The following is a 23,474-nucleotide window of genomic DNA, read 5'->3' on the forward strand; positions in this document are numbered from 1 at the left end:
AAGCATCTAAAATCATATCTGAGCAAAAAGCCATACAGAATTTTTATCAAAAATATCCCTTGAACAATCCATGGCTATAAAGGAAAAATTTTAAGGAATTAACAAGATCTCGCCAGCAATCTAAAATCCCAATTGTTTTCCTCTCAGAAAATTAGTTTTTAAAATCTCTTTTCATTAAATAGAAAAAAAAAACTCCATCAAATTTACAGATTTGGTTCTCTAAAAAAGAATCCTAATCAGTTTTGTTAAAGTTTTAGTTTTTGAATTTACACTAAGAAACTAAGCTTCAAAAGATTAACATCCTGACAGTTATCCCAGGAATATCTTAAGTAATACTAATAAATATAAACTATTTGGCTGTTATATTTTTAAGGCTGTCCAAATGTATATGTCAGAAATGGTGGTACTTAATAATCTGGTTGAAGGAAAAGATCCTGCAGAAACCAGCAATAACTTGGCATTCCTTTAGATGAAGATAAGTGCATCTCACCACCAAATTGATATAAAAATACAAATGGTGTAACCTAATGCTCAAAATCCAAATACACTTTTCAAAATATGCATTAGCTCCTGAATGAATCATGACAGACCATATGATTAAGACAAAAGCAATACATTTTTCATTGACAGGACATCTCAAACAGAAATAATCTTATAATTTTTTTCCAGAAAATTTGAAACTTACCAAATCAATAGGGTAAATGTAGGAAAGCTCAGACAGTAATTGCCTGCAACGAATTGTCACCTGAGCATTAGTCTTCAGAAAGAGTTCTCTAATGAGGAAAGAAAAAAAGCACATTTGTTAAAAAAAAAAAAAAAACCATGCATGTTTTCGAACATTTATTCCCATATAACTGATACAGATGAAGATTAAATGGTCTGTAGGAGGCCATAGAAACTCAGAACTAGAAGCAATAGCTAACATGAGTTCTGATCTGTAACTAAATACTACCTAGTAAGCCAACGATACACTAAGGCCTACTATGTGTGTCCAGCACCATGCTAAGAGATACAAAGGGTATATAGATAATCACTGACTGAGCATCCTACTATGGCAATGTCAGGGGCTTTACAAATATTATTATTTAATTATTATAACAACTCTATTGAGTTGTTCTTATTATACACATATTACAAGAAAACAAGATTTAGAGAGGAGGCTCAGTAAACTGACCAGGGTCTCATTTAATCTCAGGCCAATTTGATTTCAGGAAATATCCATACAGTATTTCTTAAAAAAAGTATTCTGTTTTTCACTCACAACTATGTTACCTCAAAAAATAACCTGCTGGAGGTGAGGCTTAGAACCTCCCTCCTCATGTTCTGAGAGAAATCTTCTGCATACATGGATGTTTATTGCCCTCGTCTAGCTCGGATTAACACATAGTCTACAGGCACACACCTGATCATCTACATTTGCTCTCTCACAACACTAAACTCTGTTTTCTACCTTTATCTCGTATCTACCTACCACTTCAGCATTTTATTAAAAATAATAATAATAGAGAAATGTGGTATCCACATATAAATCAAGTTTAAAAATCAAATGAATATTCATATTTGAACTGACATGAACAAAACCGAAAGCTTCTGTGATGACTGCCCTTGTACTGTTCACCATGTAACTTATTCACTATGTAAGAATTTGTTCTCCATGTAAGAACTTGTTTGTTATGCATCAGAAGATTGGAGACTGACGAAAATTAGGCTTGGGGTGGATTAATGATTGTGCATTGAGTATTGACCCCCCTATACAGAAATTTATTGTTGTTAACAACTATTTGATCAATAAATATGAGAGATGCCCTCACAAAAAATATATATATATATAAACAGACTTCCAATTGTAAAATAAATAAGTAACCGGGATGTAATGTATAGCATAAGGAATATAGTCAAAATATTGTAACAACTTGGTATGGTGATAGCTGGTACCTAGAATTATCATGTATATAAATGTTGAATCACTGTGTTGTACACCTGAAACTAATGTAATGTAATACTGTGTGTCAACTACCCTTCAATAAAAAAAAAAAAAAAAAAAAAATAACCTGCTGCCATATTAGAAAGATAACAGAATAAAAAGAACAAACAAGCAAAAAAGTGTGACATAAAATGGTGCAGCCCTTCTCTTGAACTACTTAAGAAATATGACCAATGGATTAAAATACCTAGAGAACAAATTACCTGCTCGCCTGTGCTAACAATTTAATAAAAAAAGGAATTTAGGAGAAACTCTAGGTCAAAGTGGAATGTAAGAGTAAGCAGCAAAATGCAAAGAGCATTGAAGACCTAAAGAGATCTAGTCTTGCCAGTGAATTGGACAAATAGTAACTTCCCTGAGTCTTGTTTTCCTATCTGCAAACTGAAAGGATTTAGACTAAGTAATATTCAAGGTTCTTTCCAGGTCTGCCATTCTTGAATTCTCAATTGCTAAGGTATCTTGAAGAAAAATACAGCATAAAATAATGTCTCAGAAAAAGTGAGTGAAGATGAGCAAAAGAACAGAGGTGGCAACAAATTAAGCATGTGTGAAAAAACAGAAAGACTATCAGCATTTGTTAAAGGAGTGTTGTGGAGAGACTGAAATTAGCTACAGTTGTATAGCACACATTTATTGAAGGTTATTGTATCAAAGTTAGGCAAAAACAATCACCATGGGTTCTTAAGAAGAGAAACAAATATGGTAAAAATAGTATTTTAAGAGGAGACGTCTGAGAGCAACATGGAGGATGGACTGGCAAGATGGAGAGACTGATGCTCCAGAGATAATCTAGGAGCTGTTTAAGTAATCCAAACGAGCTAACACTAAAGAGTAGGTCTGAAGAAATTACTGAAGAAAAAACAGTATGCTACACTACATGTAGAAGACAGAAGAGAAGATTCAAACATTAAATCATAGTGCTGTGGCCTTGAAATCTAGAAAAACAGACTTCACATTTCTGATGATGACTGTATATTCTAGGAGCTCTTGCAACTGCCTCTCGCAGAGTACATGACAGAGTAGGTACTTAATAAATATTAATTGAATATATGAATGTGGCTCTGAAGTGTGTGGAGTATAAATTAATATTAAGAGCTTTTAGAGAACACTACTTTTCCAAATTTCATCCTCAAAGTAAACTCAATATTCATAGCAATTGTTCTCAGGGGTCACATTTACCTTTTTGCAGTACATTCCTTCTTCCATTCATTTAGGGATTCCTTCTGGAGTTGAAGCTTGAGGTGCTCAGTTGAAAATGCACTTCCTAGAGAAAGATGGAAGGAGATAATTCTAGATGTAACACTGCAAATACGACTGTTAAATCACAACCAACAGGCAGAGCCCAGCTCCCTGACTGTGAGAGGGGAATAAAAAGAGTTAAGAGGCAGAGTGGGTTGGGTACAGAGATCTTCTGGAGATATTAACTAGAATAAACTTCCTATTGGTTCAATTTTTACACAAGTCCAGCCTCTGGGAGGAGTCAAAGAATAAGAGTCTTAAGATTCTCTGCCTACAGGTCTCTGGAATGCTGACCAAGAAACCCTGATGAAATTTCAAAATTCAGACAACTTCATTTAAAAAAAGGTGTCTGTGAACTCTGGGTGTTGGTGATTCACTAAAAGTTCATCAGTTATAATAAACGTACCTCTCCGGTGGGGATCCTGATCATGGCTGAGGATGTGCACATGTGAGAGTGGGGGTTATATGGGAAATCTCTGTCCCTTCTGCTCAGTTATACTATCAACCCAAACTGCTCTAAAAAATAAAGTTTTTTTTTTAAAGTAAGTGGTTAATTTCTTTTCAACCACAAATGATACATAACAATATTACTGAAAGTATAAAAAGGAAAGCAGGGAAAATTACCTGCTTTTTGCTTCTACAATATAGTTCATAAATAAAAGTAGTTTCTTATGAACTTTCATCTTGTTCATATATATAAGTAATTTTAGTTACAATCACAGTGTGTAGGAAACATACATTCTGATTTTTTCATATTATGTCACAAGCATTTTTACATCTTCACAGAAAGTCTGAGTTATAATGTTTAATAACTGTTAAAATTCAACTCCATGGATGTGAATTACATGAACACTCCACATTTCAACTGATACCCCATATCCCAATCCATTACAGGACATTTTATTTCCGTTAAGTGTTTGCTTTAGCACTACAATGACTAATATTTGTATTTATATGCCTGATTTTTGTATTTTATCAACTTTTGGAAACCCATTTCCATTTAGCGATCATAAAATTCTTTTACATCTTCCTACTCTTAAGAAAATGAGAACATCTTCTGTTCTTGTAGTGCTTTCAGAGGTCCTGAAGCACACAGGAACAGTTGTAGATCCTGATACACTAAGTTCTAGATCTTATAAAAGGGTTTAGTTTCACAAACTGTCATCCAGTAGGAGAAGGTGCCCTGAACTCTTCTGCACATCTTCTACAGGGAGGAACAAGAGGTAGATTAATAAGCCAAAATATAAATAATTCTATCAACAGATTTCTAATAGGCACTCCATTCTTCTCTCTCAACTATTTTTAATGACCACTAAGTTGGTAACTCTGCCCCCCAAAATGTTACTTAATCAAGCAGTACCACTTATGTTCTTTAGCCCCAATGTAATTTCTCCCTAAATCTTCATGCTCAGTAATTTCAGGATATTCACATTGACAACTTCCACCCCCACCCCATGTACTTCTACCAGAAAGCACATCAATTCTTCTAACCACTACAGAAGTTTATAGTATTGTTCTTCATCCCAAATAAATTAGGTTGTCTCGACACTACTGGTGAAACTACAAATAGGGAAAGGACAGATCTAGGCTTCAAAATGCAAATGCATCTACCCTCCTCAGTTTTGCAGACTCTTTAGAACATATTATATAACCAAAAGAAAAAAAAAATCCTTGTAAAGAAAGGAAAATTAAATCTGTATATTAGCCAGCTAACAAGTAGGGTAAAATGTGAACAACAGATAAATCTGGGTGATGAATATAGTACTCTTCTTACTCTTGCAACTTTTCTGTAAGTCTGAACTAATTTCGAAAGGATTCATCCCTGAGTATCTACTCAGTGTAAGTGGGCAGGTCCTGTTGACAATCAGGCTTTCCTTCAAAATACACATGCTGTGTGTGCTAAGAGGGGGAGGCAGTTATGTTTTATGTTTAAGCCACCACACTGTCAAATAAGGAGACCTTTATTTTGTGATTGTGTTACGTTAGGGTATTTCATCCTAAGGAGGCTGCCTTTCATGTTTCCTGCTGGGTCAGTTGTAGAAGTCCACAGTCAGGCTCTGTTGTAACTTTCTACACCAAACTTTTACCATGGGACCCAACGAGGTCAAGAATCCAGTATGTTTAGAAAGTAGTTGGAGCACATGTTCTGGGAAGCTATTTCAAATTCATAGAGGAAAGAAAATGGGCCAGTAGGCCCAGCTACCCTAATTATTGCTGGACCATTCCTGATTTCTATACTAGCAAATCCTAAATTGAGGCCTCTGAGAGCCCTACCAGAAATCCACAATGCAGCCCTTTCCATGTGTGTCCCAGACTGCAGTTTTTCTTGACTTGTTTATTCATCAATACAATCCTATCTATTTTGTGTCTTTGAGAACAGTATCAAAATTTTTGCTATTCCAATGGCACCCTCTTTTACTTTTACCATCACCGATTAATTCTTTATATGTGTGTCTTTACTATCATATCAATGTATCAAAGAGAGGAAAGGAAAACAAAGGCAAGTGCTTGGTTTACCAAATTTCAAATTGCTTTCTGAAATGTTTGGCCCGGTCCATGCGTACACCAATGTTCCACTCTTTTAAGTAAGATGGTCCCTCTGTTCAGCAAGAACTCAAATCAGGCACTTTAATTTTAATAACCAAATGTCAATGCTATCTATTGTAAATCTAATAGATAAAGAATATGAATCTTGGTTCCATCAACAAAATAAAACACAGACTCTTTAGGCTTTCTCTCATTAGAGAGTTTGGTCTTATACTGGCCAATGGCCAGCTCTTATCAAAATTACAGTTAAAACCAAGACACTGTCATTCTTCATATTTTTCTCTATCAAGTCAGATGACCAAAAAGGAATATACTTCAACTGTTAACAGTTTCCTTCCCTGCAGAAATGCCTTTTCTGTAGTATGATTTATGATGTTGTCCTCTCAAGGGTTAATAGATATTTCTTGCTATAACTTTTTACAGAATTGCAATTGACTATTTCATTATGATATTTAACAACCCATACATAAGAAATTGCATGCTAAATTCCTCTCAGCATTTAGTGCCAAGAGATTTTTTTTCACCCTAACGAACTGATAATACTTCCTTATAACAGGCAAAGGGAAGCAACTGATACCTTTCATAACTCTACACAACTACCTTGACAGCAGAGAAGGTCAGAGTTAATTTTAGTGTTTAAATACCAGAGGCAGATTGTATGGAAAGTAGTGTTCTGTACTGGAAAGCCCATGGACTTAGGAATAAAAGATCTGGGTTAAAATCCTACCTATGTTACTTTCAGGACTCTATAAACAAGTCTCTTCCTCATCTGTAAAATGGTGATAATTCTACTTTTGTTAAACATGTGCATTGTCTCACCCTGCCCCCATGAAGCTCCAAGTTAGTAGAGAAAATTACACAACTGGCCTGATGGATTTTACTTTAAAGATAATAACTAAAAACACAAAGAGGCACACTATCCAGCAATCCTACTATAATTCCCTCACTAGTTTGCTTTCCCACTCAAAGATGACTATGACTACTCCATACATTTCCCCCAATCCTTAAACCTCTCCTAAATGCAATATAACTACCTCGCTTCATACTGCCATGAACAAATACAAGGATTCCTTCATAGTCCTATCCAGTCACCTGCACTTATACCATTCTTTAAGCTTTCTCCTCCTGTTCAGTGGATAAAGCAAATATCATTTATATTCAGAATTTCTTCCATTCCAACCCCACCTCATACTACTCTCTTCCTAGCAAATTATGTTCCTGCTACAGTGGCCTCTTTTCTATTTCAAAGTCTAAGCCCTTTCTACATCCAAGCCTTTTCACCTACTGTTCCCTCTGTTGGAACTCCAGCAATTCTATTTTTTTTTTTAAGGTATCATTGATATACAATCTCATGCTCAGGTTTTACATGAGCAACACTGTGGTTACTACATTTCCCCCTATTATCAAGTCCCCACCACAAACCCCATTACAGTCACTGTCCATCAGCATAGTAAGATGCTATAGAGTCACTACTTGTCTCCTCTGTGCTATACTGCCTTCTCTGTGGCCCTCCTACATTATGTGTGTTGATCACACTACCCCTTAAACCCCTTATCCCTTCCTTCCCAGGCACCCTCCCCAAACCCTTTCCCTTTGGTAACCGCTAGTTCATTCTTGGAGTCTGTGAGTCTGCTGCTGTTTTGTTCCTTTGGTTTTTGTTTTGTTGTTATACTCCATAGATGAGTGAAATCATTTGGTACTTGTCTTTCTCTGCCTGGCTTATTTTACTGAGCATAATACCCTCTAGTTCCATCCATCCTGTTGCAAATGGTAGGATTTGTTTTCTTTTTATGGCTGAATAATATTCTATTGTGTATATGTACCATGCTTTTATCCATTCATCTCCTGATGGACACTTAGGTTGCTTCCATGTCTTAGCTCCTGTAAATAGTGCTGTGATAAACAAAGGGGTGCATATAGCTTTTTGCATCTGGTATCTTGTTTTCTTGAGGTAAATTCCTAGGAGTGGAATTCCTGGGTCAAATGGTATTTCTATTTTTAGTTTTTTGAGGAACCTCCATACTGCTTTCCACAATGGTTGAACTAATTTACATTCCCACCAATAGTGTAGGAGGGTTCCTCTTTCTCTGCATCCTCATCAGCATTTGTTGTTCTTGTCTTTTGGATGTGGGCCACCCTAATTGGTATGAGGTGATATCTCATTGTGGTTTTAATTTGCATTTCTCTGATGATTAGCAATGTGGAGCATCTTTTCATGTGCCTGTTGGCCATCTGAATTTCTTCTTTGGAGAAGTGTCTGTTCAGATCCTCTGCACATTTTTTAATCGGGTTACTTGCTTTTTGGGTGTTGAGGCACGTGAGCTCTCTATATGTTTTGGATGTTAACTACTTATCAGATATGTCATTTACAAATATACTCTCCAATACTGTAGGATGCCTTTTTGTTCTGCTGATGGTGTTCTTTGGTGTACAGAAGCTTTTTAGTTTGATGTAGTCCCACTTGTTCATTTTTGCTTTAATTTACCTTGCCTAAGGAGATATATTCATGAAAAAGTTGCTCATGTTTATATTCAAGAGATTTTCGCCTATGTTTTCTTCCAAGAGTTTTATGGTTTCACGACTTACATTCAGGTCTTTGATCCATTTCAAGTTTACTTTTTTTTACATTGATATTTAAGGTTTTATTTTTTATTTATTTATTTATTTATTTATTTATTTTATTGAAGGATAGTTGACACACAGTATTACATTACATTAGTTTCAGGTGTAGAACATAGTGATTCAACATTTATATACATGATAGTTCTAGGTACCAGCTATCACCATACCAAGCTGTTACAATATTTTGACTATATTCCTTATGCTATACATTACATCCTGGTTACTTGTTTATTTTACAATTGGAAGTGTGTACTTTTTTTTTTTTTTTTGGTGAGGGCATCTCTCATATTTATTGATCAAATGGTTGTTAACAACAATAAAATTCTGTATAGGGGAGTCAATGCTCAATGCACAATCATTAATCCACCCCAAGCCTAATTTTCGTCAGTCTCCAATCTTCTGAGGCATAACAAACAAGTTCTTACATGGAGAACAAATTCTTATATAGTGAGTAAGTTACATGGTGAACAGTACAAGGGCAGTCATCACAGAAACTTTTGGTTTTGCTCATGCATTATGAACTATAAACAGTCAGTTCAAATATGAATACTCATTTGATTTTTATACTTGATTTATATGTGGATAACACATTTCTCTCTTTATTATTATTATTTTTAATAAAATGCTGAAGTGGTAGGTAGATACAAGATAAAGGTAGAAAACATAGTTTAGTGTTGTAAGAGAGCAAATGTAGATGATCAGGTGTGTGCCTGTAGACTATGTGTTAATCCAAGCTAGACAAGGGCAATAAAACATCCACGTATGCAGAAGATTTCTCTCAGAACAGGGTCAAGTTTACTTTTTTGTGTATGGAGTTGGTCAGTAATCCAGTTTCATTCTCTTACATGTAGCTGTCCAGTTTTGCCAACACCAGCTATTGAAGAGGCTGTCATTTCTCCATTGTATGTCCATGGTTCCTTTAGAATATATTAATTGGCCATATATGTGTGGGTTTATATCTGGGCTCTCTCTTTTATTCCATTGATCTATGACTCTGTTCTTCTGCCAGTACAAAATTGTCATGATTATTGTGGCTTTGTAGTAGAGCTTGAAGTTGGGAAGCGAGATCCCCCCTGTTTATTCTTCCTTCTCAGGAATGCTTTGGCTATTCGGGGTCTTTTGTGGTTCCATATGAATTTTAGAACTATTTGCTGTAGTTCATTGAAGAATACTGTTGGTATTTTGATAGGGATTGCATTGAATCTGTAGATCGCTTTAGGAAGGATGGTCATTTTAACAATATTAATTCTTCCTATCCATGAGCACGGGATGTATTTCCATTTTTGGTATCATCTTTAATTTCTCTCATGAGTGTCTTGTAGATTTCAGGTTATAGGTCTTTCACTTCCTCGCTTAAATTTACTCCTAGGTATTTTATTCTTTTTGATACAACTGTGAATGGAATTGTTTTCCTGATATCTCTTTCTGCTAGTTCATCATTAGTGTATAGGAATGCAACATATTTCTGTGTATTAATTTTGTATCCTGCAACTTTGCTGAATTCAGATATTAGATCTAGGAGTTTTGGAGTGGATTCTTTAGGGGTTTTTTATGCACAATAACATGTCATCTACACACAGGGACAGTTTAACTTGTTCCTTTCTGATCTGGATGCCTTGTATTTCTTTGTGTTGTCTGATTGCCGTGGCTATGACCTCCAGTACTATGTTGAATAAAAGCAGGGAGAGTGGGCATCCTTGTCTTTTTCCCGATCTTAGAGGAAAAGCTTTCAGCTTTTCACTGTTAAGAATGACGTTAGCTGTGGGTTTGTCATATATGGCCTTTATTATGTTGAGGTACTTGCCCTCTATACCCATTTTGTTGAGAGTTTTTATCATGAATGGATGATAAATTCTGTCAAATGCTTTTTCAGCATCTATGGAGATGATCATGTGGTTTTTGTCCTTTTTATTGATGTAGTGGATGATGTTGATGGATTTTAGAATATTGTGCCATCCTTGCATCCCTGGAATAAATCCTACTTGATCATGATGTATGATCTTTTTGATGTATTTTTGAATATGGTTTGTTAATATTTTGTTAAGTATTTTTGCATCTATGTTCACCAAGGATACTAGTCTGTAATTTTCTTTTTTGGTGGTGTCTTTGCCTCGTTTTGGTATTAGAGTGATGCTGGCCTCACAGAATGAATTTGGAAGTATTCCCTCCTCTTCTATTTTTTGGAAAACTTCAAGGAGAATGGGTATTAGGTCTTCACTAAATGTTTGATAAAATTCAGCAGTGAAGCCATCTTGTCCAGGAGTTTTGTTCTTAGGTAGGTTTTTGATTACCAGTTCAATTTTGTTGCTGGTAATTGGTGTGTTCAGATTTTCTGTTTCTTCCTTGGACAGCCTTGGAAGGTTGTATTTTTCTAGAAAGTTGTCCATTTCTTCTAGGTTATCCAGTTTGTTAGCATATAATTTTTCATAGTATTTTCTAATAACTGTTTGTATTTCTGTGGTGTCTGTAATGATTTTTCCTCTCTCACTTCTGATTCTGTTTATGTGTGTACAACTCTCTTTTTTCCTTGATAATTCTGGCTAAGAGTTTATCTATTTTGTTTATTTTCTCAAGGAACCAGCTCTTGGTTTCATTAATTCTTTCTGTTGTTTTATTCTTCTCAATTTTATATATTTCTTCACTAATCTTTATTATGTCCCTCCTTCTACTGACTTTGGGCCCCATTTGTTCTTCTTTTTCCAGTCATTAATTGTGAATTTAGATTGTTCACTTGGGATTGTTCTTCCTTCTTTAAATAGGCCTTAATTGCTATATACTTTCCTCTTAGAACTGCCTTCACTGTGTCCCACAGAAGTTTGGGCATTGAGCTGTTGTTTTCCTTTGTCTCAATATATTTGCTTGATCTCTGTTTTAATTCAGTCATTGATCCATTGATTATTTAGGAGCATGCTGTTAAGCCTCCATGTATTTGCGGGCTTTTTGTTTTCTTTGTACAATTTATTTCTAGTTTCATACCTTTGTGATCTGAGAAGTTGGTTGGTACAATTGCAATCTTTCTGAATTTACTGAGGTTCTTTTTGTGGCCTAGTAAGTGATGTATTCTGGAAAACGTTACATGAGCACTTGAGAAGAATGTGTATCATGTTGCTTTTGGGTGGGGTGTTCTCTAGATGTCTGTTAGGTCCATCTGTTCTAATGTGTTGTTCAGTGCCTCTGTCTCCTTACTTATTTTCTGTTTGGTTGATCTGTCCTTTGGAGTGAGTGGTATGTTGAAGTCTTCTATAATGAATGCACTGCATTCAATTTACCCATTTAATCCTGTTAGTATTTGTTGCACATATTTGGGTGCTTCTATGTTGGGTGCACAGATATTTATAATGGTTATATCCTCTTGGTGGACTGACCTTTTATCATCATATAATGTTCTTCTATGTCTCTTGTTACTTTCTTTGTTTTGAAGTCTATTTTATCTGATACAAATATTGCATCTCCTGCTTTTTTCTCCCTATTAGTTGCATGAAATATCTTTTTCCATCCCTTCACATTTAGTCTGTGTATGTCTTTAGGTTTAAAATGAGTCTCTTGTAGGCAGCATATAGATGGGCCTTGTTTTTTATCCATTCTGTAACTCTGGGTCTTTTGACTGGTGCTTTCAGTGTACTTATATTTAGGGTGGTTATTGATAGATATGTATTTATTGCCATTGCAGGCTTTGGATTCGTGGTTACCAAAGGTTCAAGGGCAGCTTCTTTACTATCTAGCAGTCTAACTTAACTCACTTATTATGCTATTATAAACACAATCTGAAGATTCTTTTTTTTATCTCCCTTCTTTTTCTTCCTCCTCCACTCTTTATATGTTATATGTCATATTGTGTACTCTTTGTGTATCCCTTGACTGACTTTGTGTGTAGCTGATTTAATTATGCATTTGGTTATTAATTAATTGGTCTATTTCCTTTACTGTGGTTTTATTTTCTCTGGTGACAGCTATTTGCCTTAGGAGTACTTCCATCTAGAGCAGTCCCTTTAAATACAGTGTAGAGATGGTTCGTGGGAGGTAAATTCCCTCAACTTCTGCTTATCTGGAAATTGTTTAATCCCTCCTTCAAATTTAGAAGATAATCTTGCTGGGTAGACTATTCTTGTTTCAAGGTACTTCTGTTCCATTGTATTGAATATATCGTGCCACTCCCTTCTGGCCTGTAACATTTCTACTGAGAAGTCTGATAATAGCCTGATGGGTTTTCCTTTGTAGGTGATCTTTTTTCTCTCTCTGGCTTTTAGTACTCTATCCTTGTCCTTGATCGTTGCCATTTTAATTATTATATGTCTTGGTGTTGTCTTCCTTTGTCGGTGTTCATGTGTTGGGAGATCCGTGCACCTCCATGGCCTGAGAGACAATTTCCTTCCCCAGATTGGGGAAGTTTTCAGCAATTATTTCTTTAAAGACACCTTCTATCCCTTTTTCTCTCTTCTTCTTCTGGTTCCCCTATAATGCAAATATTGTTCCGTTTGGATTGAAACTCAATTCTCTTAATATTCTTTCATTCCTAGAGATCCTTTTTTCTCTCTGTGCCTCAGCTTCTTTGTATTCCTGTTTTCTAATTTCAATTCCATTTCCCATCTCCTCTATCTCATCTAATCTGCTTTTAAATCTCTCCATTGTATGTTTCATTTCAGGTACTCTTTTTTTTTAAGGTGTCTATCTCCCTCCTGAATTCATCCCTTAGCTCTTGACTATTATTCTGTAGCTCCATTAGCATGCTTATGACTTTTATTTTGAATTCTTTTTCAGGAAGATTGGTGATTTCAGTTTCACTGAACCCTCATTCTGGTGTTTAAGGGATTTTGGATTGAACAAAGTTCTTCTGTCTTTTCATAATCCTATTGGATAATGAGCAACAGTAGGTTTGTGTAGGTGGTGCCCTCTAGTGCTTAGAAGCCCTGCTCTTCAGAGCTGCCCAGACCCTGGAGTGATGGTAGTGGTTGCAGGTGAGCAGTGCCAGTGCCTACCCAAAGAGAGCTCTTTCCTGCTTCCTGGCTGCAGTGCCTGCCTCCACTGTCAGGACCAGTGAGCCAGGCACAGGGAGCAGCCTCTGTGTTAAGCCCCTAAGGTGCCGTAGGTGGGGATACCTTCTGGCTGGCCTGGCATGATGGTGGAGGCAGCAGCTTTGCACACAGGTGCTGGCTGGGAGGAAGAAGGGGTAGGCTGCTTATTACAGTGGGGGGCCTCAGGGCTGCCTTGCCAGCCAGGGGAAAGGAGCACCTGAAGCTCCTGAAAGTTCCCAACCTGCTGGGTTGAGTGTGCCAGGACAATTTTGTCCACCTGTTCCTTCTCCTGTGCAGCAAGCTCTGTGTAATCCTTGACCCTTTAGTAGCCCTCTCATTGTTGGGAAGTCTTTCAAAGCACCTGCCTTTCTTCTGTCCCAGAGCAGCCAGTGTGGGAACTTGTTCACCACAGCAGCTGGCACCTCAGTCTCTGACTGCTTTTCAACCCCTCTAATCTCCAGAGCACCATGCAGTGTGGGTTTGTGCTCCCGGTGTAGATTTCTTGGGCTGGGTATTTAGCAGTCTTGGGCTTCTACTCCCTCTCTGCTCTGTTTCTCTTCCTCTTGCTGGTGAGATGGGGTGGGAGGAGTAGTCGGGTCCCACCGGGTTGTGGCTTTATTACTTTACTATTTTCCATGAAATGTTCTCTTTTCCCAGATGTAGAGTAGCTGGTGCAATCTTATTTCTGGTCACTCTTTTAGGAATAGTTGCATTTGCTGTATTTTCCTATTATATATGGCTTTCAGAGGAGATTTCTACTTCACTTCTCACACCGCCATTGTTTTTTCTCTGAATCAGAACTCCAGCAATTCTCATCTTGTGAGACTGAGCTCCTCAAGCAAACCTTTTCTGAGCAATCTCTGTAAAAATGGTCTTCTGTAGTTATCTTCCATCACAATTTGTTTCTAGTATTTGTCACAATCTGATATTTAGTTTGTTATTTCTTGTTTACAGTCTTGCTTAGTGTATTACTATGCAAAATTAAGGTCTTAATTAATTCTTCCCTTTTCCCTCTTTACCCCAACATCTGTTTCCCTCCAGTATTTGTCTTAATGAATGGTTTTATCATCTGGCCAGTTGTTCAAACCAGAAACTGGAAAACTATCCTAAACCTTCTCTCCTAAATCCACTAAGCCATTAACAGCAGAGTCTATGACCTAAATAGCTGTTGAAACTATACACTTCCTCCTCCCTTTACTTCCCTAATCTGTTTAGATTTTAATTATACATTTGTTTAGATTACTATAGTAATCCTAATTACTATAGTAATTCCTATAATTACTATAAAAATAGTATATAATTACTAAAAAAATAGTAATTACTATAGAATTACTATAGTAATTCCTAATTAACAGTTCTCTATCCTCAACTCTTCAAAGAAAAGTTTTTAAATCATAAATCTGAACTCCATTCTACATTGTAGTCACCAATACAGTCCTATCAACTTTTTGTCTTGAGAATTTTGCTAAAGTTATTTCAATAGATTGCCAAACCTACCAAATCAACATTAACTGCCTTTATGATTGGGTTAGTCTTTCATCTCTCTAGTCTCTTCTATACTGTTGTACTCTTTCTTAGTCAAATGTATCCTTAAAGCTTTACTAGAATGACCTATAATTCTTTAATCTTGCATACCTCCATATAAACTGTTCTCTGTACCTACAAAGTCTCACCTTCTCCCCCTAGCTATCTACCACATATTCTTCTAGACTCAGCCTAAGTGTCACCTTCTTTACCCTGTGTTCTGATTTCCTGATGTTTGTCTTCTGTGTTTCTTTAACATCCTCTGCATATCTGTGTCATATACTTATCACACCTGTCATGACGTTTCGAACAGGACAAAATTGTCCTGGCACACTCAACCCAGACATAGACGTGTCTAACCAGACAGTGCCTGGTTCTTTGTAGGTATTCCATAAATGGTGAATGAAGGAACTGACAAAGGTGCCCATGCGCAAAACACACACACTCAAGCACTCAAGCTCTTCCCACCTCCTTTACATGCCTTCTGATCTCTTTTTACTTTTATGACTGAACCATCTAACTGTAAATGTACTTGTTGTAAATGTCACTTCTAATGCTTTTTAGGAGTAAGTGGAGAAAAATGATAACAAACCAAAATAAAATTCTGTCACATGGGTTTTTCTATGTATCTACTCCCTCCAATACAAAAGATATTTAAAAATATTATTGTTTACCTTTCCTATAATCTAATTAAGACATTACTGGAATAAATCATTACAAATTTATGGAAACTAAATCATTGTAAAAAGAAAACCTGAAATTTACTCAGGGCACACATTTACCCTCCTCACTGCTAAATTGTCCGGCTTTTACTGCCTTTCACAAGCTGCATACAATGTCAACAGCTAACGGTAAAGAAACTTTAATAGCATAAATCCCAGAGGAAAACTGTCCTCAGGTCCAGAAAAATTTGAAAGGCAGACAATATTGTGAAGGAAGTCTGTTTAGAAATTTCTGTCAAGTGGCTATAAAAAAAATCAGAACACATAAAAAAACTAATAAAATTTTAAATTTTGCTATCATTTCAAGTAAATATATCTTAATTATAAAATTTCTTAAGTGATTTTTATATTTGTGACCTTATGACCTAAGTGGAGATAACTGTTACACAGTGCTTATAATAGTGCCTTCCTAACTTCAAATAGAAATATACAACCTTTTACTAGAAACTGAGGTACCAATTTAAATAGACTGTGACTCTTCACTGACCTGAGATGCAAGCCAAAAGAGCACAATAATGTACTCATCAAGCAGAAACAAACAGCTTTTATATATATTAGATATGTAGTTCACCTTAATTACTCAAATTAGTTCAAAATGACAACAAGAAATTATGAATGATGGGAACTTCATATAAAACACTTACTTTGGCAACAAAGAATCAAAACTTTTTATTCACTGAAATTACCAAGAGGAATTTCCTTCCCCAAATCTGAGCAATGAAATCTGGTTATCTAACCTCTGCTAGACAGTATGTCACTAAAAGAATGTGTGTGTTTTTGCTCCTGCTTACCAAGACAAATTAAATAATCTGTAACACAGGAGTTGAGTATGGCTGGTTCCGATAACCAGAATTCTGATAGGTAGTTCCTACCAAATGGCCTTCCAGTTAACAAAGAACATCTAAGGACATACTTGGGCCAGGGAATTTTTTAAAATCTTTAACTGCTGGAAAATACAGTGTTGGCAACAAACTTTGAAAACTAAAGAGATTCATTAAAAAGGTAAACAGATCCCCATCTTTTTTGCCAATCCTACATTCCTGAGATAACTAGAATTTCAGAGCTATAAGAAATCTTGCCTGAAGAATTAAAAATTTTTTGTTTGTCAAGAGGGGATAGGCCTAAAAAGATTGAATTACTTGTCTAAGGATAAACTGAAAGAATGGCAGCTCTTTAATCAGGATCTCCTAATTAAGATGCAACCAATTCAAAGAAATTTGGGGCTAAAGTTCACTTTACCCATCCTGTAATAATAAGGAATATAATGGAACAAAGTTTTCCATCTATTAGTCCACATGCCAAATGGAAAACTATCAAACCATCAGTCAATTAATCTGTTGAATGCAGACTAGAGAAAGCAACAAGGATATGTTTTAGTGAAAACAAAACAGACTCTGGAGTCAGAGAAACTCAGTTTCAACTTGGATCTGTTATTTATGTGTGCAACTGTGGTAAATGTCTCTGAGACCATTTTTCTCATTTGGGAACAGAGGGTAAAAATTACTATCTCTTAGAACTATTTTAAGAATTAAGTGACATACCATTAGTGAGATATCTGACATGTACAGGATTTCAAAAGTTATCTGCTTCACAGGATTTACCCAGGATTCAAATGAATGTATTTTGCAAGGTTCAGGTAATATGGAATAGTGAGAAAAGTACAGAATTTAGAGACAAAAGGTCTGAGTCTATCCCAGCTTTGCTCCTGTCTGTTTGTATCTGCCAAGTCACTTACTTCTCAGTACCTCATATATACACACACACACATATATATATATGAAGATAACAATATTTGCCTAACTTAGCTTTCAGCGATGCTTTAAGAATCAAATATGACAATCTTTGTGCAAGCACTTTCTAACTATAAAGTTATGTTGAACAGTTACATATATGTGACTGCTATCAAGAAAGTAATTGCATTAAAAAAATAGCTTCTTCCCGAAAAGATAAGGGAATTCTGCTTTTATAAAGCTAGTATTGGTACCCAGGCACCACTGAAGAGTTCTTATATTTTATCAACATTTACAAAACGTGTTTAAATTCTACTAAAAGCATTTCCTTAAGATCAACGTTTCATACCATTTTCTAAACCAAATTTCAAGCACACTAATTTAGATACAGTGTTGCTTCTTAAAGATCTGGGGATTGAGTTTGGGGAAAAGACCCTGTCCACCAACACACAATTGGTTTATGAGAAGGTTGTTCAGCTTGAGACACTCATGAGGAAAAATCTGTTTTTTATTAAACATTGTAAGTTAAACTACTAATATCTGCCAGAAATAAAAACATATACATTAATAAACATTAATACTGAAAAGATCAGCTCACAGCCCAGCTGGAAGTTGCTGCAGACCACAAGCTGAGAACTACTGCCTTTGAAGTATGGAAAGGGGGAACTTAAACGGGTGTGGAGTAAGGAGGCCCCTTGGAGTTAGGTGGCTGCTCAGCAAGTCAGCAGCAAGAATAGAAATGACCTTTTTGCCTCTTTCCAATAAATCATCCTGTTGCAATCAATTTTTATAAACAAAATTATAAAATATATACTAGGCACCTGGTTTCTTCCAAATGTTTATACAAATCAATCCCTGTGCCACTATTATGAGCTGCTAACCTTACTGTACAGATGTGTAAAAAGATACAGAAGTTAAGTAATTCCTTTATGGTCTTTCAGAAAAATCAGTAGCAAAGATTAAATGTCAGATATTATTGATTTTGTATCCTAACTGAGCTCTTGGGCTGAGAACCAAGTGCCTAGACAAGCACCAAGTGCCAAAGAGAAACCATTAAGAAGCCATGAGTGAAAGGTCTTCCAGGATTGGATTAAAGATGGCGGCATGAGAGGTGTTGCCTCTACACTGCTGGTGAAATCACAAATAGGGAAAGGACAGATCTAGGCTTCAAAATGCAAACGCATCTACCCTCCTCAGTTTTGAAGACTCTTTAGAACATATTACACAACCAAAAGAAAAAAAAAATCCTTGCAAAGAAAGGAACTAACTGAGCTCTTGGGTTGAGAACTAAGTGCCTAGATAAGCACCAAGTGCCAAAGAGAAGTCATATTAAGAAGCCACGAGTAATATTCATATTAGCACATTATTTCACTACTGGCTAGAAAACACACTGAATCAAAGATACATTTTCCCCCTCCATGTTACCAGTACCAGTGACTCAAGTGCTTCTATCATATTTTAACTTAGCTCAAGATTATAGCACATTCATGTAAGTATACTACATAATGTTCAACATGAATGTACTTTTAATAGACAAGAATAAGTATGTCTCCAGTTACCTAGCACAATCACTATGAAGAACAGGGGTCCCGACACATAGACCAAGATCTACTGATACCTAAACCTGGTTATCTGCAACCAGCTACCCCTTCTTTCCAACCCCAGCCCCTGACCACCAGTCTACAGAGATTCCCAACAGCAGGAAAATGCAGCCAGCAGCAGCGAGCCTCCTGCTCACATCTGAGAGCAAAGTGTTAACACTAGATCCCAACATCCCAATGATCCTAAGAGTTCAGGGAAATATAAAATAATACTTATCCCAAAAACAGATATAAAAGTGGGAGGAAAGCTTCTGAAGTACTAACTCAGTGTTTAAAATAAACAATTCTGACACATTCTAGCAAATAAATATTTAACTTGAGGATTACCATCCTCTCTTTCTTTCTATGATAAAATGGAGATACAAGAATGGGCTAATTCTGACTTGACTGTGAGAATTAAAATATTAGAACAGACATCTACAAAATCCTATAACCTTCCTTTGCAGCAGAGTTTGGAACCAGTACTCTGAACATGGGCTCTGCCATAACTTGCTATGTGGCTTTGGGCAAAGCATTTAACCTCTTGGAGACTCATTTTCCTCATCTGTAAATTGGATAATAATATATAATATCTTTATTATTAGGATAATAATAATAATAATACCTTTAATTCATAGGACTGTTAGAACCAAATGAGATAAAAAACAGAAAACACCTGGCACTAATAAGCATTGTATAAATATAAGGAACTATAATTACACTTCAGTTTTTAAATGGGATAGAAAACACTGTTTACAAGTTCACCTGCTTCAAGACTGATGATTGACTTCTTGGGATGTCCTTTTATCATTCTATGAGGAAAAAACACAACAAGGCACATAATTGAAGAACTCTCTCTCCCTAATCTTTTACCATATGTTAGAATAATATATATTCCATGGGTTTTACATAACACACTATTAGTAAAAATGCAGTATTACACAGTTATTTAGAGTTTTGGAATCAATAGATTTTAACCAAAGCATCACCTGTCATTAGCTATGTATACTTAAGTAAGGTATTTAATGTCTCTGACCCTAACCAAGAGTTTCCTCAACTATAAACTATGAACAGTAATAGTACCTACACCTTGGAACTCATTGTGGTAATTAAGTGACATCATACCTATATAGTGATAAGTACAACAACTGAAACATTGCAGCTATTATTATTCTTTTTAAGAGAAAAAGGCAAAAGTCCCGACCCCTCTAAAACCCTACAGTGTTTTCATTTTAAACATTGGTGATCTTGAAAAAGATATGGAGAAATATATGCTATAGGGAGCAAGCACTTTGAGGACAATAGAAGTTGATAGTACTTCCAAAGCACCATGAGAAATGTGTCTTTTCCCAGAAAATGGGATCTCGTAAAGCAGGTCTTGTATGTATAGCACTACTATCTCTTTGGAGTCATTTTAACAGAGACTCCATGGAAATGGACTTTGCTCACAATGTCTTGTGATTTTTAAGTGGCATGATCCCAACAAACTCATGTATAAATGTCAATATGCAAGCTATATTGGAGTGCAGACAGTTTTAACAACCACTGCCAAACAATATATATCTTTTTCTACAGTATTTCTCATGAGAATATAGCTTTCCCAAATGAATGCTAAACGAGAAGCTATAGAAGTCTTCATCCTTTATCCATGATGCCTATGACACTAGACTTTAAACCATGAATATGATTCATTCACTCAACAAATATTTATTGAATGCTATGTTCCAGGCACTCTATCATAACTAATGAATATAAGAGTATTTAATGGGCACTTGGGCAGTGTCTGCCCTCAGATATTTTACAGTCTAGAGGAAGAGAGAAATTAACCAAGGCTGTAATGGAAAAACAGAGCATTATATTTAATTTAGAGGGTAGCGGTTGTAGGAGAAGGAGAAGGGAGCCAGTGAAGATTTCCTGGAGAAAGCAACGTCTAAACAGAGGGTTAAATGCAGGTGAGGCAGACTAAAGCATATTTAAGGAACTAAAAGAAGTTCTTACGGCTGAAATATTCAGACTGAGGTAGGCCATGGAGGCCTTTTTAAGTCATCTTGGGTCAGGACTCTATCTTAAATGGTACAAAATTCCAACAAAGTGTGATACAGAAATAAGAGAAAAGGTATGTTGTTATGATTTTTATAAGATCATTTCAATTTAACAACTCATCTGACCCTCATACACATCCTTGTAACACAGATTGTGGGCTGCAGACCACAGCAGAACTTAGGATCCTGTTAAAACTCAGCAAGGCATACTTAAAAGGATTATTATTACCTTCCTTTTAGAGACTAAATCAAAAAGAAGACTGAATATTCCTCACCAAGAAAAATAAATAAACAGGCAAAAGATTTAATATCTAAACAGACATTTCACCAGAAAAAAAGATACAGGTAACAGATAAGCACAAGATCACATGCTTAACCTCATTAGTTAGGAGAGAAATACAAACTAAAACCACAATGAGAAACACCTATACATCTGCTAGCATGGTTAAAATTTAAAATATTTGGATGTGGACTAAACAGAACTCTCAAACATTGCTAGTGGGAATGCCAAACAGCATAAGCACTTTCTCATAAAGGTAAACACACTCTTATTACACATTCAGCAATTCCAGCCCTAGTTAATTAAAGAAGAGAATATGCCCACAGAAGGACCTGTACTAGAATATTTACAGCAACTTTGTCCATAATAACTCAAAACTGGAAAGAAAACTAATGTACATCAATAGGTAAATCTACGAACAAATTATATACACATGTGGCAGAATACTACTCAGCAATAATAAGAAATGAATTCCTGACATATGCAACCACAGGGCTTAATCCCAAAGTCATTATGTTAGTTACAGAGGCAGATATAAAAAGTATATATTATATGATTCCTTTACATGAAATTTGACAAAAGGCAAATGATATCAGAAAGCAGATCAGTTAACTGCCAGTGGTCAAAAGATAGGTGAATGAATTGACTACCAAGAGACAAAAGGGAATTTTTAGGATGATGTAAATGTTCTCTTTCACTGTGGTGGTGGTTACTTGCCTGACTATATTAGACTCATCAAACTGTACGCTTAAAATTGATGTACTTTATTATACATAAATTATACCTCAATTAAATGGATTTTTAGAAAGACAAAAAAATAAACACTCATATATTGAACTCTGACAAATGCATTAAAATACAGTAACACAAGAATGACAAAAAGGGTAAAAGATGTGGAAAGGGTAAACCAGTAATTAAGAAGTACAGAAAAGCTTATAGTAAACATCACACATACTGATGAAATAGTGAAAACTTTCATCCTGATACTAGAAATGAGGCAAGGAGATCCACTGCCACTACTACTTATTAGTATTGCACCAGATGTACTATAGATAGTAAAATTAGGCAAGAAAAAAAATTTTAAGGCATAAATATTAGGAAATAGGAAGTAAAAAACTAGTTTGCAGATGAACTGATTATACATATAAAATTCAAAAGAATTTAACAATATCAGAATTAATAAGTTTCTGGGACATAAAATTAACATTAAAAAGTCAATTGTAATAAGCACATTAGTCCCTAGGGAAATGTGACCCAAATTACAATAAGATACTACTCCACACCCACTAGGATGGCTATAAAAAAAAGAGAGAGACAAGGCATAGTAGGATTAAAGATAGCAGCGTGAGAGGTGAGACAGAGACCTCCTCCAAAAACCACATATAACACGAAAATATAATTAATACAACTAATCCTGAAAGAGTGACAGGAAAGAAGACTGCACACATTTGGAGAAAAAAGCAGACCTCACGCAACAAGGTAACATACCAAAGCTGTGATTTGATTGGTCCCAAGCCCTACCCCCACCCCAGCTCACCAGTATGAGGAAGAGAAACAGAGCAGAGAGGGAGTGGAGGCCTGGGACTGCTGAACACCCAGCCCTGGAGATCTGCTCTTCAAGCACGAACCGACATTGCATGGTGCTCTGGTGATTTCTGGGGTTGGAAAGCTAAGACAGGCAGAATACATGGAGAGATGGAGATTCCAGCTGCTTGTAGAAAACAGTGATTCATAACCAGCTGATCTGGGTGGGCAGTCTGAGAGACTTCCTAAAAGTGAGAGGGCTGCTAAAGGGGCAAGGATTGAACAGAGCTTACTGCTCAGGAGAAAGGACAGGTGGACAAAACTTGCACTCTGACCAGCAAGTTGGGAGCTTAAACGGTCTTCAGGCACTCAATCCCCCTGGCTGGCTATGCAGCTGAAGGCCCCCCACTGTGATACGCAGGCTGCTGTGTCTTCCTCCAGGCTAGCCTGCACCTGGCTCAGGCTCACTAACAGGCAGCCTCTGCCCTAGCATCAGGCCAGCCAGAAGGAAGCCCCGCCTATGGCAGCTACAAACACAAAGCATAGAAGCTTACACCTGTGGGTATAGCCCACTGGTTCTGGCAGTGGAGACAGGCATAGCAGCTGGAAAGCAGGGAATAGATCTTTCCTCCCCCCAGGCACAAACACTGCTCCCCTGCGACCCCTGA

At 36.4% G+C, this 23,474-nt stretch overlaps 1 protein-coding gene across 4 annotated transcripts in view; it reads right to left on the reverse strand.

Moving 5' to 3' along the window:
• The window catches only part of UVRAG (UV radiation resistance associated), a 328,856-nt gene that overhangs the window by 115,907 nt on the left and 189,475 nt on the right, over nucleotides 1–23,474 (reverse strand). For all 4 annotated transcript variants that reach the window (XM_057507207.1, XM_057507206.1, XM_036895386.2 and 1 more), the window contains 2 exons: nucleotides 3,164–3,248; nucleotides 686–773 (listed from right to left, as the gene is read on the reverse strand). In XM_057507207.1, coding sequence (XP_057363190.1) covers nucleotides 686–773; nucleotides 3,164–3,248 — 173 coding nt within the window. The remainder of the gene's footprint in view (nucleotides 1–685; nucleotides 774–3,163; nucleotides 3,249–23,474) is intronic.

This window comes from Manis pentadactyla, chromosome 9, assembly GCF_030020395.1.
Source record: "Manis pentadactyla isolate mManPen7 chromosome 9, mManPen7.hap1, whole genome shotgun sequence".
Classification (NCBI taxonomy): Eukaryota; Metazoa; Chordata; class Mammalia; order Pholidota; family Manidae; genus Manis; species Manis pentadactyla.